Consider the following 15,105-nt stretch of genomic DNA (forward strand, 5'->3'; position numbering starts at 1 on the left):
GGAGCCCAGAGCCCAGTGACCCCCGTGTCACCATCATCACCTCTTGGATGCACAGTCCCATGGGCTACTCAGGTGGATGTGGGGGAGGGGGGAGCAGGGAGCAGGTACCTGTGGAGGTTATGAACCCCAGACTTTCTCCAGATCTAAGAACTCGGTTGAGGGTCAATGAGAAACGGAACGGTTGACCTCGTCGCAAGATGAGCTCCTGGCTGTTGTAATTGTCTGTGCTATGCGCTTGCCGATTGGCAGACATCTGCCAGTCGATATTCTGAGGTTTTAAATCTGTGGGACAGAAAAGAGAAGACCTTAGGTCCTGAGAGGCAAGGAATAGTGGCATGGCAAGGTATTTCAAACAATAGTACCTTATTTGAAAAGGTATAAATTACCAAAGGACTAGTCAGCGAGGTGCCAAACTTCTAGGAAAAATCACATTAAAATACAAAGACCTTGACTGAACATACTGAGAACTTCACAGACGGTTGGTTCCCCTCTGCCCTTCAAGCAGCGGAACCTCTGCCTTCACTATTCACTATTCGGACCACGCTGCCTGCTCAGCTGTCACTCAGCCCTCAAGGAACTGGCCAGGTGCTCAGTGTAGCTTTAGCCAACCAGCCAGGAGAGCTGCGTAACCAGCGCACCCGCATTCTGTCCACTTTTAGCACCGTTCCTTGGTGGATGGGGGTTCACATAGAATGGAGAGGAGGCTAGTTTTCTCAACTCCACCGCCCTGGTTTGGCTGGTTTGCTTTTCCCTTTGCATCTGTTAGATACTCAGTGCCTTTTCCCACTCCAACATCCAGCAAATGTTTACTTGTGTATTTAATGCTTTATACGTGCAACACCTTGGTGCTGGCCTGGGCCTCTGATGCTGGGGAGGATAGCATGACTCGGGGCAGGATTGTAGGCCTGGAGATTGGACCTTCAAACACTCACTGGCAAGAGCAGTGTAAAGGAGCAGGTCAAAGGCCCATGAGACCTCTGGATGACACCTGAATGCAAACACCTCGAAATTCACTGCCCCTCCCCCCTTCCTCTCACTTGATTGTGGAGGTGATGGAGCTCAACTGAGCAGAGTTTATGAGCGGTACCATGAGGTCTGGGAAGGTTGGTCTACATAAACCTTTAAAGAGTTTTATTCCTCTGAGTTATGTTTGAGACGTTTCATCATCCATGCCTTTGCAAACCAAACTGATTTTTCTGTCTTTATGATGAGACCACAGCTATGCGAGTGTGGAGGCACATCCCAGCACCAGACACAACTTCTCTTTACATGTGTCTATCTCTCTTCACCAGAATGGGCCTTCTTGATTTTTGTATTCTGAAGCCCAGCACATTAGGACAACCAGGAAAACAAAGGAATGAAGGAGTTCAATGAACAAAAAACAAAAACTAATGTCATACCACAACCATCATGACTACACCTCAAGATTTAGTCCATAAGAAAAGGTGAATATGGGGCCTTTATTCAATAAATATATAGAGAGAGTACCTATTACTCACAGGACACTGGGTTAGGCACAATGTTGGCAGTGTGAAAAGTATGAAAATAAGTTTTAACCCTCAAAGACCTTCAGCAGTTGAGTAAGACACTGAATGATGGAACAGGGTAAATCCGACCTCCCCAGCGAAAGGTGTCTAGGAGATGCAGGCGGGAAAGAATCACTTTTGGTCTCAGGAATTAGAAAAAACTTCATGAAGATGCTGGGCCTGAAGGAAGAGGCAATTTTGTCAGGTGCAATGGAGCAGCCTGCATCCCAGGGAACAGGAAGAGAGGCCAAGGCACAGGAGAGCAGGTGTGTTATGTGGCTAGACTAGAACAAAGGCTCTGACCACAAGGGAAAGGTGAGGCGAAGATAGTGTGGCTCCAGGGCAGGCCTGGGGCTGGGGGCTCCCCTTCTAGTAGCTTTGGAAATAGGCAGAGGACTCATCATACTCTTTCAAGTGAAATCCAGCCCCTCTGGGGTGGTGAGCCAGACAAAGCTCCCGGAGAGGAGAGGGGTGCTCAGAAGGCGATCTTGCTACCAGCTCATGGTACTAAAGATTCATTCATTCACACATCCTCTCATTCGTTCATTCATTCATTCAACAAGTAATTATTGAAAGAATACATTAAGTTTTTGCACAAAATCAGAGAAACAAAAACATTCATGCAATTGACAAGTATCTATTGAATTCAGGGAAGGACACACAGGGGAATGAAGGGACGGAGGGAGGGAGGGGAGATGAATGTTCCTGGACATAAATAGTGAATGGAGACAGCCCAGATCTTAGACACACTCTGGCAACCCCTATATGTGTAGATACTAGTTCTCTCTAGAGCAATGGTCCCACCTTTCAAACCCTTGCTTCCTCCCCAACCTTGCTCACAACCTGCTGTGCATCCCTGCAGGTTGACATTTGGTAGAACTTTATTCCTTGTCTTATTTGAGAAAAAAGAAGAGCCCTGAGGACCATGTGGGTTCAGACAACATGAACCCTCTAGCAAGCAGGTCAAACTCAAAGGCTAAGACAGGCCAAATAAATGAGGCATGCGGCCCGTGGGCCATGAGATTGACCTGCTTGCTCTAGAGACCCTTCACCTCCCTCTTAAACGCAAAAGGATGCTTGTCTTCCTCCAGGTGAAGCTCACTATCCCAGACATGAGCTCTTTGAGAGCAGAAAGAACGTCCCCAGACAGCCTCTGCCCAACACAGGGGTAAGGAAAGAGGGGTTCAGGGATTCCACACCTATAGTGGCATCTGCCTCCCCTCCACATCCTTCTTTGCTCTGTCCAGCGTTATGCGCTATGTGCTGTGGCCGAGCCAATGGCAGAGGCTTCGCCCTTTCCTCCCAGAGCCCAGTGGCTCTTATGAACGTTTATATGCAAGTATTTGTTTGAATACCTGTTCTCAGCTTCCTCTTCAAAATAGTTGGCAAATACCCTTAGCCGGCTCACCTCCCCCTTCTTCCATCCCGCTGCCTGACTGTGGAGGGATATGGACAGAGCTCTAGTGGTCATCCTGGACCATGCGTGCCCTGGGAACAGCAGTGAGGGGACTGCGTGGTCCCGGGCCCCTGGGGCATGTGCAGCTGCCTTTTCTGCCCAGAACTGCCTACATCCACACCTGTTAGGTAAGGAAAAAGGAAACATCTATCTCGTTTATTTCTCTAAGCCATTGCTATTTGGAGCTTCGCTGTCATTCACATATACCTGATGATGTAACCCCCCAACTTATTCTGGGTCCACCTCTGGCAGGGGTAACATGAGAAGCACAGAACAGAGTCCAGACTGTGAAAGGGGGTGACTAGTCAGCTGTCTCAATCCTGATCGGCTTGACTCTGTAATTGAATCACCTACAGCAGACAGGTAAGTGGGACTGGGCTGTGGGTGAGTGACTGGGGTTTTCACCTCCTCTTCCTGGGAGGACCACAGCATAGAGTTGCTGGCAGATGGCCCAACATGACATAACTGATACTCCAGTGGCCGGTCTCCCCCACCTGCCCAGACCTTATTCCCTGTGTCTCTTCTCTAGGCAAAGGCGTATTTGTATCTTACAGATTTCTAGAGTTGATTAGGGCTGATAAATATATTAAAAATCCAGCCAAGTGTCTTTAGCATTTTTAGAAACCACGTTAAGAAATACATTTCGCCCTAACCGGTTTGGCTCAGTGGATAGAGCATCAGCCTGAGGACTGGAGGGTCCCAGGTTCAATTCCGGTCAAGGGCATGTATCTTGGTTGCGGGCACATCCTCAGTATGGAGTGTGCAGGAGGCAGCTGATTGATGTTTCTCTCTCATCAATGTTTCTAACTATCTCTCTCCCCTCCTCTCTGTAAAAAATCAATAAAATATATTTTTAAAAAAAGAAATACATTTCACAGTGTTTCTCTACAGGGGTCTATACCTGATGTGAAGTTTCACAGAACAACACTAACTCCTACTGCCATTTTCCTGTTCCACTTCATTTTAATTGCTGGTCATAATCCACTAAATGATTTTACAGCCTACTAATGGGTGACACATGGCAGCTTGAAAAACAGTGATGTAATCCCACATTCCCATATTACAGGTAACAAAACTGAGACCCGAAAGGGGAAACCATCTGCTGAGGTTACGGGGGTGGTTAGAAGCAGAGCTTGGCTCAGAATCCGGGTCTTAGATCCTGGTAACTGAGGGTCTATGAGTCATTCTCAATGCCCCCTGAGCCCACGGAACATCTCCAACTCCTGGCTGGCCCCACCACCAGCCCTAAGAACAGGTGCTTTCCTCTCTGCTCTCACTTCCTTCTCTCTCGGGCCTGTGCCATTCCCTTTATCTTTTCGCCACATTCAGACATTTGCAATCCCTGTGCAGCACACGTGGTAGGGTTGCTTGGTACCCAGTTGGAGAGAAGCTGGGGGTTCCGACAGTAGCTGAGGGAGGGGCCGGTCAGGCTCCTGGGATGAAGTGAAGGGCCCTGGACTGGTTGTCTGGCAGGCTGAGGCCTCAGGCACGGTCTCAGTGTCCCCGGAACATGCTTTCTCCATATGTAGAAGGAGAGAGTGAAGCCTGCACTTCCTTGTGGGCTTAGTATTCAGATCCAACATGTGCTCATCACTAGCACCTGGACCTCCAGAAGTTGGGGGTGCAAGTCCCCTGGGATTCCACACATAATGACAAAAGCAACATAGGAGGGTTTGAGTTTTTTGGGGGGCTGCCATTGAGGACGTCTGCTGTGCCAGGCGCTGTGCTAAGCATTTTACTTGCATTATGTCCAAAACCCTATGAGATATTATTCCCACTTCACAGATGAGGGATTTGAAAGTCCAGTCAGGTGACATCACTTGCCGAATATCACACACTCAGGCAGAGCCTGCACCCAAGCCCAGACTGGAAGCCAGTGTTGTCTGACCACATCTGACTCCAAGCTGCCACCCTGCAGCCAACCGAGGTGGCTGGAGTGGCCATGACTTGGCATGGCTCCAGGAAGCTGCCAGAGAGAAAGGGCGACTCACAGCCCACGGCCTGTCTCAACATAACACGGTCAGGGGGAGAGCAGAGGAAGGAAGGACTCTGGACAGTTCACTTAAGAGAGCTTGCTGCACCTGAGAGGCACCTGGGGCGTTGGGGTGGGCCAGTTAATTGAGAATGTCTGGCTTAGGGACAGCATTCGTATTTTTATTTTGAACTCTCTGGTGTTTCTAATAAGCACCCAGGACAGAGAATGACTGCCTTAGGTTGATATATCGTTTTACACTGATCAAAACTCTTTCACATTAATTACCTCACCTGAGCCACATAGCACCTCTGGGAGGAGGTGGGATGGGGTGGGGACCGGGGACTCTGCCTCCTCTCCCCGCAGGAGGAACACGAGGAGAATGTCGACTCTTTGTGAGCCCGCCTCTCAGCCCCGAACACAGGCTGTGGGGCCTCATTTCCTGAGCGACAGGGAAATACTTTCCTCCCTTCGGCTCACACCCAGCGGCACGTGGGCCCTGGGGAGGAGAGGGACGCCCCGCCCGCGGAGTACGGCCCAGCGGGTGGAGGCGGAGCAGAGGACGAGTTACCCGAGGTGAACAAGAACAGCTCACTGGGGACCTGGAAAGGTGTGGGGCTGGCAAGGCGGGCAGGGAGCTCTTTGTGGGAGAGTCCCCCTGAGAATCGCCTCGGTTAGAAAATGGACTTCATCTCAGAGGGTTTTCTGTAGGCTTATGGAGAGGTCCCCCAAAGTATGAGCTGTGTGGACTGAGCGCCTGTGAGGAGGGCTCCGCAGCAACCCCATTTTGGAGATGAGGAACCGGAGACACTTCGGCTGAGTGACCTGTCCAAGATCACTCAGCGAGTGGGGCCTGAGCGCAGAGCCAATGCAGAGCGCGCCCCTGGACGTGTAGCCGTAACCCGTGGGCTCACCCCCGTCTGTACTGATCCCCGGTAACCTCATTCCAGGTGGATGCAGCTGCTGGCAGGTCTGTGTCCGCTGACCTGGGAGCAGCTGCTGCCCCAGAGGAAAGGAAGCAGGTGGACTGGGGTGGGAGGGGGGAGAGAAGGCAGCGTGTCCCATCACGAACGCCGAGTGCCTGAAGCCATGAGCCTCCGAGCCCAGGGCGCTCTCTGCTTTCAGAGCGACCACAGATCTTGCTGGGGCTCAGGCCCCACTGAGCCAAGAAGCTGTAGCCCAGTGTGAGGGGGACCGGGGACCCTCCTAGATTCCAGGCCAGGAGGAGGCAGGATCCCGAGAGAAAGCCGCTGTGCCCCAGCTCCCAGGAAAGACGTTTTGTGGCAGACCCACTGCCTAGAATGGTCCTCGCAGATAGAGGAACGAGGCCCGAGAAGGGAAGTCTCTGCAGCCAGGCCAGCCCTCTGCCCAGCAAAATAGTCGGCAGCGAGCCTCCTGCCCCAGCGGCCAGTGTTAGTCCCACTAGGGAGGGCCTGGCCTCCCGCTGGCAGGGCCTGAGGTTCATGTTTGAACCCTGAGAGCTCTGCCTCTGACCCGGGGCCTGTGAGTGGATGTGGGGATGGGGAGCGAGGCCTCCACTCCACAGTGAGCCCAGGGTCTGTGCTCACGGCCTGCATCCCCATCCACCCTGGGGCCCGGACTCAGTGGGCAGCAGACAGAGGGTGCCACGTTGCAGGGCGGGGGGAGGGGTGCCGGCTGCCCTCAGTTGAAAATCCACATGAACCTTTGCACACAGGGATTCCCAGCTGAGGAGCTGCCCCTGAACAACTCAGGTGTGAGAGTTAAGAAAATCTGCGATCAGTGGACCCCGTTCAGATGCGTGGTGTTCAAGGCCAACTGAACTTCATGCAGAACACTGCCAGGCCCTCCTGCACCCCCACCGCCCCACCCATAGCCCAGCTGCCCTCTCCACCAGGAGGCAGTCACTGAACCCCTGCTGATTCCAGCAAGAAGCTTAAATTAGGAACTGGGCACAGTTCTCTCCAACCTACACACATGGACCCATAGTCCCCTGGGTAACACCTGCTGACCCACCCGCCTCCCTTCCCCGCTGCCCAGAACACTCCTCACGCCACAAACTACTCCTGACCAAGCACGCCGCCCACTGCGCCCACTGGGGCCCCTCTCCCTGGGTGTCCAGTGAATACGTTCATTCATTCCAGAGGCCCTGACGGAGCACTTTCTGGCTGAGCAACCAGGAGCTGAGCTGGGAACTGCATGTTGGCAAACGGAAGGGAATAAAGATTCTCTGGTCTGTTCCCCGCCTTTTTAAAAACTTATTTCCTTCCAACCAGCCATTGTCTATGTTGGGTTGTGACCTCAGAAGGTCTCTGGTTGGTTTAGATGTTGAGCTCTAAGAGGTTAAGACCTCCTGACTCACAGGCACTGGCACCCAAGCCGGGCTCATGGCAGGCAGCGCAGCGGCAGGCCCGGGGCTATCCGCCCACCCACGGCCCACGCCCGGCCCCAGCCCCAGGGGGTGAGCACTGCTGGGCCCATCGCTCTCTGTCCCTGGCTTCTTCTCAAGGTGAGAGTCGCCAGGACCGGAGGGAACCTGAAAGTCCATCTATTTCAAGCCCTTCATCTTACAACCGGAGCCTGAGGCTTGGTGCTGGCAGGGAAGGTGGAGACTGCTGGTAGAGCTCAAGTGAGGGACCAGCTCTGCTAACAGGACACAGTGGCCAGGGTGCTGCTGGGACCGGGTCTGGGCTGTGCCACCCACTTTCCGAGTGATCTGGTAAGTCTCTAGCCCTTCCTGGACTGCCTCCTCCCCCTGGGGGAGGGCGATGGCCTCGGTGACAGCTGACATCTCCTTCTGCTACAATCGACAGGATCCCAAGCTCCCCTCCTTAGCAACCCAGCGTGTGGCCGCATGTTCGCTGGAGGAAATGTGGGTGGGCGGTGGTGTCCATTTTGCTGCCCTGTCCTGATCGTGGTGATTCCTGAAGGAACCAGCATTCACCTTTTGTACGATGCTCAGCGATTTCTTTGGCAAACCTTCCTGAGGCCCTAACCACCATTCATGATGTTTTACAGGCTGGGTTCATGCCTTTTTTTGGGTTTGGCGAGGCATTAGGCTGAGCGCCCAGGACAGCGATAGCATGCCGCCTAGCGGGGGGGGGGGCTGTCTAGTAAGAGCCCGGATCCTCTGTAGTGACCGCAGAGCTCAAGGACCTGCATGCCTTGTGGTTCTTACCCACCTGCCTTCCCTGGCACTGCTCCTAGGGAGCCTGGCACACCTGCCTCTTCTGCTACTGGGAGGTTTCAGCTCATCAACTCACGTTCAAAGAGGCTGCCGCTGCTTCCGAATGTGTAGTTTACTTAGAGGCATTCCCGTGCTGCTGATGGCTTCTTTTAAATCAATTTACAGGCTGTCACACGCTCACTGCCTTGTGGCTCTGAGATGTGCTTTTCTTTGCCTATGTTACTGACAGCTGGTAAAAGTGCACTGAGAAACACGGGAAGCAGGTACCAGCTGGCTTGACACAGCAAAGCTTATATCCATCTGTCTAAAGCAGTGGTTCTCAACCTTGGCTGCACATCAGAATCACCTGGGAATCTTTTTAAAATCCTGATTTCTGGGCCTCATGCTCCAGAAATTCTGTTTCTTTGTTATGGGGTGGGGCCACAACATTAGTAACAAAGAAACAAAATTTCCGGAGGAAATCAGGATTTTAAAAAGATTCCCAGGTGATTCTAAGGTGCAGCCAAGGTTGAGAACCACTGCTCTAAAGGGATGCTGAACATCCTGTCCCTTACTCAGGACTACATCCCACATATGTTCTACCCCTGGAACCACTCTAGAGGGACTGGGCAGCTACCATGAAAGAACAGAATCTTAATATACAAAGATCGAGTCCCCGGAGTCCCCAGGGCAGCTGTCCTGGGCTGGACACTGGCCTCTCCGCTGGCCCAGGAGGAGCCGGGCTTCCCGCTAAGACCAGGTAGAGAAGATGTCACGCACTCACCAGCCATGCTTCACCTTCCGCCGTCTCTTCCTCTCCTTGGCGTTTCACTGGGAGTGGCAGGGAGAAGTGGGGAGATGAGAGCCTGCCCAGGATTGCCTTGCCATTTATAGAAGCCTCTCCTACACACCCCAATTAGAATTGTAATGAAGTGGGCGAGGCACCAGGTCATTCCTGTAGTGCCTGTAAGCGTTTCCCTTACGACATCCCCGACATCCTCGTCACCCAATGGCAGGGCAGCCTGCTTATGCAAGACCAACTTGGGGAGAAGAGGGGAGATAAGAAAGAAAATTCACTTTTGTGAGTTTTTTCCCAAAGGTGAACACCTCTCTGGATTGTAGAGTTTGGGAAATTTTGTCGTGGTTTTCTTTCAGTATCCTGTCCAGAGCTGGAGCTGAGACGTCTCCAAGAAATGTCTCAGCAGAAACCAGAAGCAGAGCATTGCTCAGTCTTTTCTCACTCGTCACACATATTGGGGTTTCCACCTGTACAAGGACGTGAGGCGCTCAGCACGCTTGCCTGCTCAGGGCAGCCAGGAGGAGCATTGGGGTTGGAGTTAGAAACACTCGTTGCAAGGCTGGGGGGCCATCACTGAACCTAGAAGCCTGGGGAGCCTAGTCTGTGACGGGGTAATCGCGCCCACTCTTCTTAATCACTGAGTACAGGGAAGAAGCAAATGAGGTGATACAAGTCAAAAACGTGCATAGATGCTGCCCTGGCTGGGTAGCTCAGGAGGTTGGAGCATCGCCCCATGCACCCGAAGGTGCCAGGTTCGATTCCCAGCCAGAGCACATACCTAGGTTGTGAGTTCCATCCCTGGTCAGGGTGCATCGGGGAGGCAAGCAATCGATGTTTCTCCCTCACATCAATGTTTCTCTCTGTCTCCAACTCTGTCTCTCATTCTCTCACACACCACCTCTCTAAAATCAATTTAAAAAACACACAAAAAAATATCCTCAGGTGAGGATTAAAAAGAAAAGTGCATAGATGTGACCCATAATGGGGTAAATCCAGACACCATCTGGATTTGAATGCCAGTTTGATTCCAGATTGGGGGAAACATGCGTTGTTGTTGTTATAAACTTTATTTTTAGCTATATATTTTATTGATTTCAGAGAGGAGGAGAGAGATAGAAACATCAATGATGAGAGAGAAACATTGATCAGCTGCCTCCTACACACCCCCTACTGGGGATTGAGCCCGCAACCTGGGCATGTGCCCTTGACCGGAATCGAAGTTGGGACCCTTCAGTCCGCAGGCTGATGCTCTATCCACTGAGCCAAACCAGCGAGGGCACAAACTTTATTTTTGTTGTTGATACTATTATAGATGTCCCCATATTCCCCTCTTTTGCCCACCTCCACCGAACCCCTGTCCCACTTCCCTCTGGCCATCACCACACTGTAGTCTGTGTTCACGGGTTATGTATATGTGGTTTTTGGCTAATCTCTTCACCTTCTTACATCCGTGCCCTTTCCCCCACCCATCTGACAGCTGTCAGTCTGTTCCATGTATCCATGCGTCTGTTTCTATTTTGTTCATCGGTTTATTTTGTTCATTAGATTCTATGTATAAATAAGGTCATATGGTATTGTCTTTCTCTGGCTGGCTTATTTCGCTTAGCGAATATTCTCCAGGTCCATCCATTCTGTCACAAAAGGTAAGAGTTCCTTTTTCATGGCTGTGAAGTATTCCATTGTGTAAATGTACTACAGTTCTTTTATCCATTCATCTACTGATGGGCGCTTGGGGCGTTTCCAGAACTTTTTAATGAGGCAGCGGGGACAGCCACTGGTCTGGTAGTGGAGACATGGTTTCAACACATGCTCTCTGTAAGACTGGAGGGTAAGTCACCGACCCTGCCTGAGCCCAGGTTCTGCATTGGCGAAGAAAAGGAGGGGGAAGAGGGACCTGTTTTCTTTATATTTTTTGTTTGCTTGTGTGTTCTTCTAAGGGAATATATTTTTCGAAAGATCCAATAGGTAAATATTGTGAATATTTACCAGTGCCAACACTTTCTGTGATAGGGAGTTTAACAAACTGATAGCGCTTTGAGGATTCATGATAGAGCAGAAGTTTCTCACACCTTCCCCCAGAGATGGAGTGAAAATGAAGACCCAGCTACATGATGATAAGATCTTTAGAAAAATGTGGAAGTGCTGGATCTTGAGAAAGGTGAGGCTGAACAGACAGGTGGTTTGGAGAAAGGAATCTATGTCTTCTTTCTGCACAGCATTTTCTACACCGTAGGCCCCCTGCTACCACCTGCATCTGTTTATGATCTGTTTCTGTCTGCCCCTATCCCTAGACTGAGCTCCTTGAAGGCACAGGCTGACTATTATTCACATCTCAGAACCTAGCATGGGCTGGCCACACGGCAGGAGCACTCATATTTTTGAACACGTGAATCCATCACTCATCATAAAGATGGAAATAACTACCCTCAATTTAGTGCTCACTGCAGGCAGGCACTGGCTAAACACTTCACATATATGACCCTTTTCCATCTTCACATCAATCCTATCACACAGGTACTATTATTACTGACATTTTTTCAGGGGGAAGGAACGGGTTAACATGAATCTGTGCAACCAGGAGACTCCCATCCACATGTGAGCGACTCCAGAGCCTGTTCACTTAACCTGGCGGTCAGCTGCCTAAGAGAGGCGGGGCCGCAGCCATTCCCAGGCTTCCGGTGGCTTTACCAGAGAGGTGGCTCTGCTCCCGGGCCGGGCAGAATGACCGCTGTTGGCTCTGGCTGATGACCCGGAAGAGAGAGAGGGTAGAGAGGTATGTGGCAAGGAGTACTGGACCCTGAAGAGAAGGCTCAAGTGTGGGTCTTGGCGCCTGCCATGCCACAAGCTGGGATGTGGGCAAGGCCTTCCGATGGCCAGTCAGTCCTGCCAGAAGCCCCAAGACCTGTGGTGTCAAATGGGATGAATGGATGTGAAAGTGGCCCACATACTCTCAAGTGTGTTATAAAGAAACAGAGGGGTTTGCTAATTATTATTATTACTGCTGACATTTTTGGCCTGGGAGCCAAGAAGAACTGGACACTGGACATTCCTTCGATGACTTGGCAAGGACACCTGCGGAGGAGATAGGGAGGCCGTGCTGTCCTTCGAGATTATATAGACATAGGTTTCCACTTCTGCTTCTGCCAGTCACCTCAACTCTCAGGGTCAATGCTTCCTCATCTGTGAAACGGAGGAAGAATTACTCGGGGACTAAAGGAAATGATGACTATAAAATGCTTGGCACAGTGGCTGGCACTGCCCGGGGTCACGTTAGTGTTGACAGTATTAGTATTCTTATTCCCCGCCAGGAATCCCACAGTCCTGAGTGTTGCAGATTTTGCAATGGAACCCACAAGTGTGGGCAGTGGTGCCTGACCACTCACCATGGTGTCTTCCTTGGGAAGGTCTGTAGCTGATCAGCCTTGACCACAGAGGGTGTGGTAGAAAGATGCCCACCCTGGATTCAGGAGACCCAGGTGGGCTCTGTGACTTGCCCACTGTGACCTTGGCAGAATCCTTTTACATCTCAAAGCCTCAGTTTCCTCATCAGCCTCCCCACACACCTCCCAGGGCTGGAGTCAGGCGCAAAACCTTGAAATTGCGGCTGTGACACTCCTCTGTAGACAGAGGGGTGTTGCACCAACCTCAGGGGCCCAGCTTCTGGCCTCCCCCCCACCCCCCGGCCGCCTCACCCGCTCCCCTGGAGCCTGCTAACTGCAGCGGGGCCCTGCCCTGGCCGCCCACCCCACGTCGTCTTCATGTTAGCAGCTGGGGGATTGCGCCAGGGCCGCAGCTGCACAGGGCCCCAGCCCCGACCTGCAGCAGGGCCATAATTTGCACACGATGTCACAATTTCAGCTAAATGATTTTCAATTCATAGGTGGAGTCACCCAGCTCCGAGTAGGATGAAATTCCTGCTTGGCCACACTCCTGCACCTCAAACCCCAGGTAGGATGGAGCATGCAAGTATGGGCTTTGTGAAAAAGAAGACGCTAATTGATCTTTGCCTTTTTATCTCCTTTTAATTAAAGGATTTAGGGTTGCTGAAGATTTTGCAACACCCGGAGAAGCACAGTAACTTCATGAGAAGTTACTGACCCCGCCTTTCTCGGAACACAATAATCCCCTTTCCAGACACATTTCTCTTGAAAACTCCAGTGACAGGGAACTTACACCTGTCAGAGCACCCTATACTTGCCCTAGACCAGTGATGGCGAACCTATGACACGCGTGTCAGAGGTGACACACGAACTCATTTTTTTGGTTGATTTTTCTTTGTTAAATGGCATTGACATATATAAAATAAATATCAAAAATATAAATCTTTGTTTTACTATGGTTGCAAATATCAAAAAATTTCTATATGCGACACGGCACCAGAGTTAAGTTAGGGTCTTTCAAAATGCTGACATGCCGAGCTCAAAAGGTTCGCTATCACTGCCCTAGACAGTTTGGGCTGAAACATTCATTTCTGGGGTGGTCCACTTTAAGGTACATCTTCCCCAATTTCATAGGAGCTCCGTGAGGGCGAGAACTTTGTCCTGGTCCATCACTGCTCCATCCCAGCGCCTCCCAGTGTCCAGACCATGGTTAAAGAGCCCCGAAAAGACCAGCCAGTTCTTTCTCATGTGAACTGAGAATCTGTCTCCTAGAGCTTCTCCCCATGGGCCCTCACTGTTTCCCCACAAATCCTTCATGGAGCCCACATGAAACAAGGCTCTTTCTTCCTTCCCCTAACAATGATCATGTCCTCCCCCAAGTCTGGCAACCACCCCAAGAAGTCTTCTCTTTTCTCGGCTAAGCATTCCTGGTGAGTCATGACTTGGAGGCCTCCCCCCCTCTGAAGCCTTCAGTGGCTCCCTAGGCCAATTACAGTTTCAGGTCCTTAGTCTGGCACGTAAGGCCCTCCAGCGTATGCTCAGCCTTAACTCCATTATTTTCTACCGCTCTTCCACGGACTCTGCAGCAAAACATGTCTAATCGTTTTCCCTGGAGCCCAACCCGATTGTTCCTGCCTCTACCCTGTTTATAAAATGCCCTGCCTGGAACATTTCCCTAGTTCATCTGCATCCAGATCTCATCATTACTAAGGCTGAACGCAATTCTCCCCCTCCACCTCATCATTTCAGTGTATTGTGGAAAGAGAGTTTGCAATGAACTAAGCGAACCCAGGTTTAAGTCTCGGAGACACATTCTAACTACTAGGAACACCTATTTTGACAACCAAATGGACTACGGGCAAATGGTTTAACTTCGCTGAGCCTAAGGTTTCTCCTCTGAAAAATGGGTCTAATGATACCCGCACTGCTCACCCTCCAGAGCATTCTGGGGAATCAGGAGACGATACACATAAAAGCCCATTGAAAATGACAAGATGCACTGACTTCCCTACTTCTGGGCGTCTTGAATATGCCCCGACTTAGATCAAACAATACACAATCTAAATCGGTTAGATGATTCTAGAATTAGTGGAGTGATCACCATGTAAGGGATACAAATGTTGAATCACTGTATTGTACACCGGAAATTAATATAACCAATATGAAATTGTATAACAATGATACCTAAATAAAAATAAAAATGTTGAAGTCTGTTAGGATGGAGGGGGTCTAAGATGTGGTGAGGGAGGTTGGTTTGACTTTGGGTGGTGGGCACACAGTGCAGTAGGCAGGTCTTGTATCATAGAAATGTACACGTGAAACCTATATGATCTTATTAACCAATGTCAACCCAATAAATGTAATTTTAAAAATAAACAAAGAAAAACCTGGCAGTGGTAAGGTTCTTAAGGAGGGAGCACAGGCGTCTGCATGGCCAACATTTCCCGCCCCCAGGCTCTGTGTTAAGAGTTGCACCTCAAACTGGGTGGAGGGGAGCTATGGGGGGAAAAAGGGGGAACAACTGTAATAATCTGAACAATAAAGGTTTATTAAAAAAAAAAGAGTTTCACCTCAGTTAACTTTTAAGCCTCAGGCCAACCCTATGGGAAAGACATTGCTATTCCATATTATAGAAAAGAAACCAGAGGTTTAGAGAAGCTACATAAGATGGCAAGTAACTAAGCAACAAATAGCAACGTCAGGGTCTGAAGCCAGGTCATTCTGAGCGGAAATCCCATTTGTGACTCCTGGTCTCGGGCGAATCATCCAGTTCAGTGAAACCCGGGTCTTTCATTCAGGAGACTGTGATTACGCATGGACACTGGTG

General features: G+C 50.6%; 1 protein-coding gene and 1 long non-coding RNA gene across 2 annotated transcripts in view; one reads left to right on the forward strand and one right to left on the reverse strand.

Moving 5' to 3' along the window:
• The window catches only part of TGM3 (transglutaminase 3), a 37,184-nt gene extending 28,153 nt beyond the window's left edge, over positions 1-9,031 (reverse strand). The window contains exons 1-2 of the mRNA XM_059705735.1: positions 8,884-9,031; positions 109-282 (exon numbers count right to left, since the gene is read on the reverse strand). Of these exons, the coding sequence (XP_059561718.1) occupies positions 109-282; positions 8,884-8,890 (181 nt within the window). The 5' untranslated portion in view covers positions 8,891-9,031. The remainder of the gene's footprint in view (positions 1-108; positions 283-8,883) is intronic.
• LOC132239436 (uncharacterized) lies at positions 7,310-14,804 on the forward strand. The gene is made up of 3 exons (XR_009454051.1): positions 7,310-7,652; positions 12,779-12,846; positions 12,930-14,804. It is a non-coding gene; the product is annotated as an uncharacterized LOC132239436 (long non-coding RNA).
• Positions 14,805-15,105: the final 301 nt, after the last annotated feature.

Source organism: Myotis daubentonii, chromosome 8, assembly GCF_963259705.1.
Source record: "Myotis daubentonii chromosome 8, mMyoDau2.1, whole genome shotgun sequence".
Taxonomy (NCBI): domain Eukaryota; kingdom Metazoa; phylum Chordata; class Mammalia; order Chiroptera; family Vespertilionidae; genus Myotis; species Myotis daubentonii.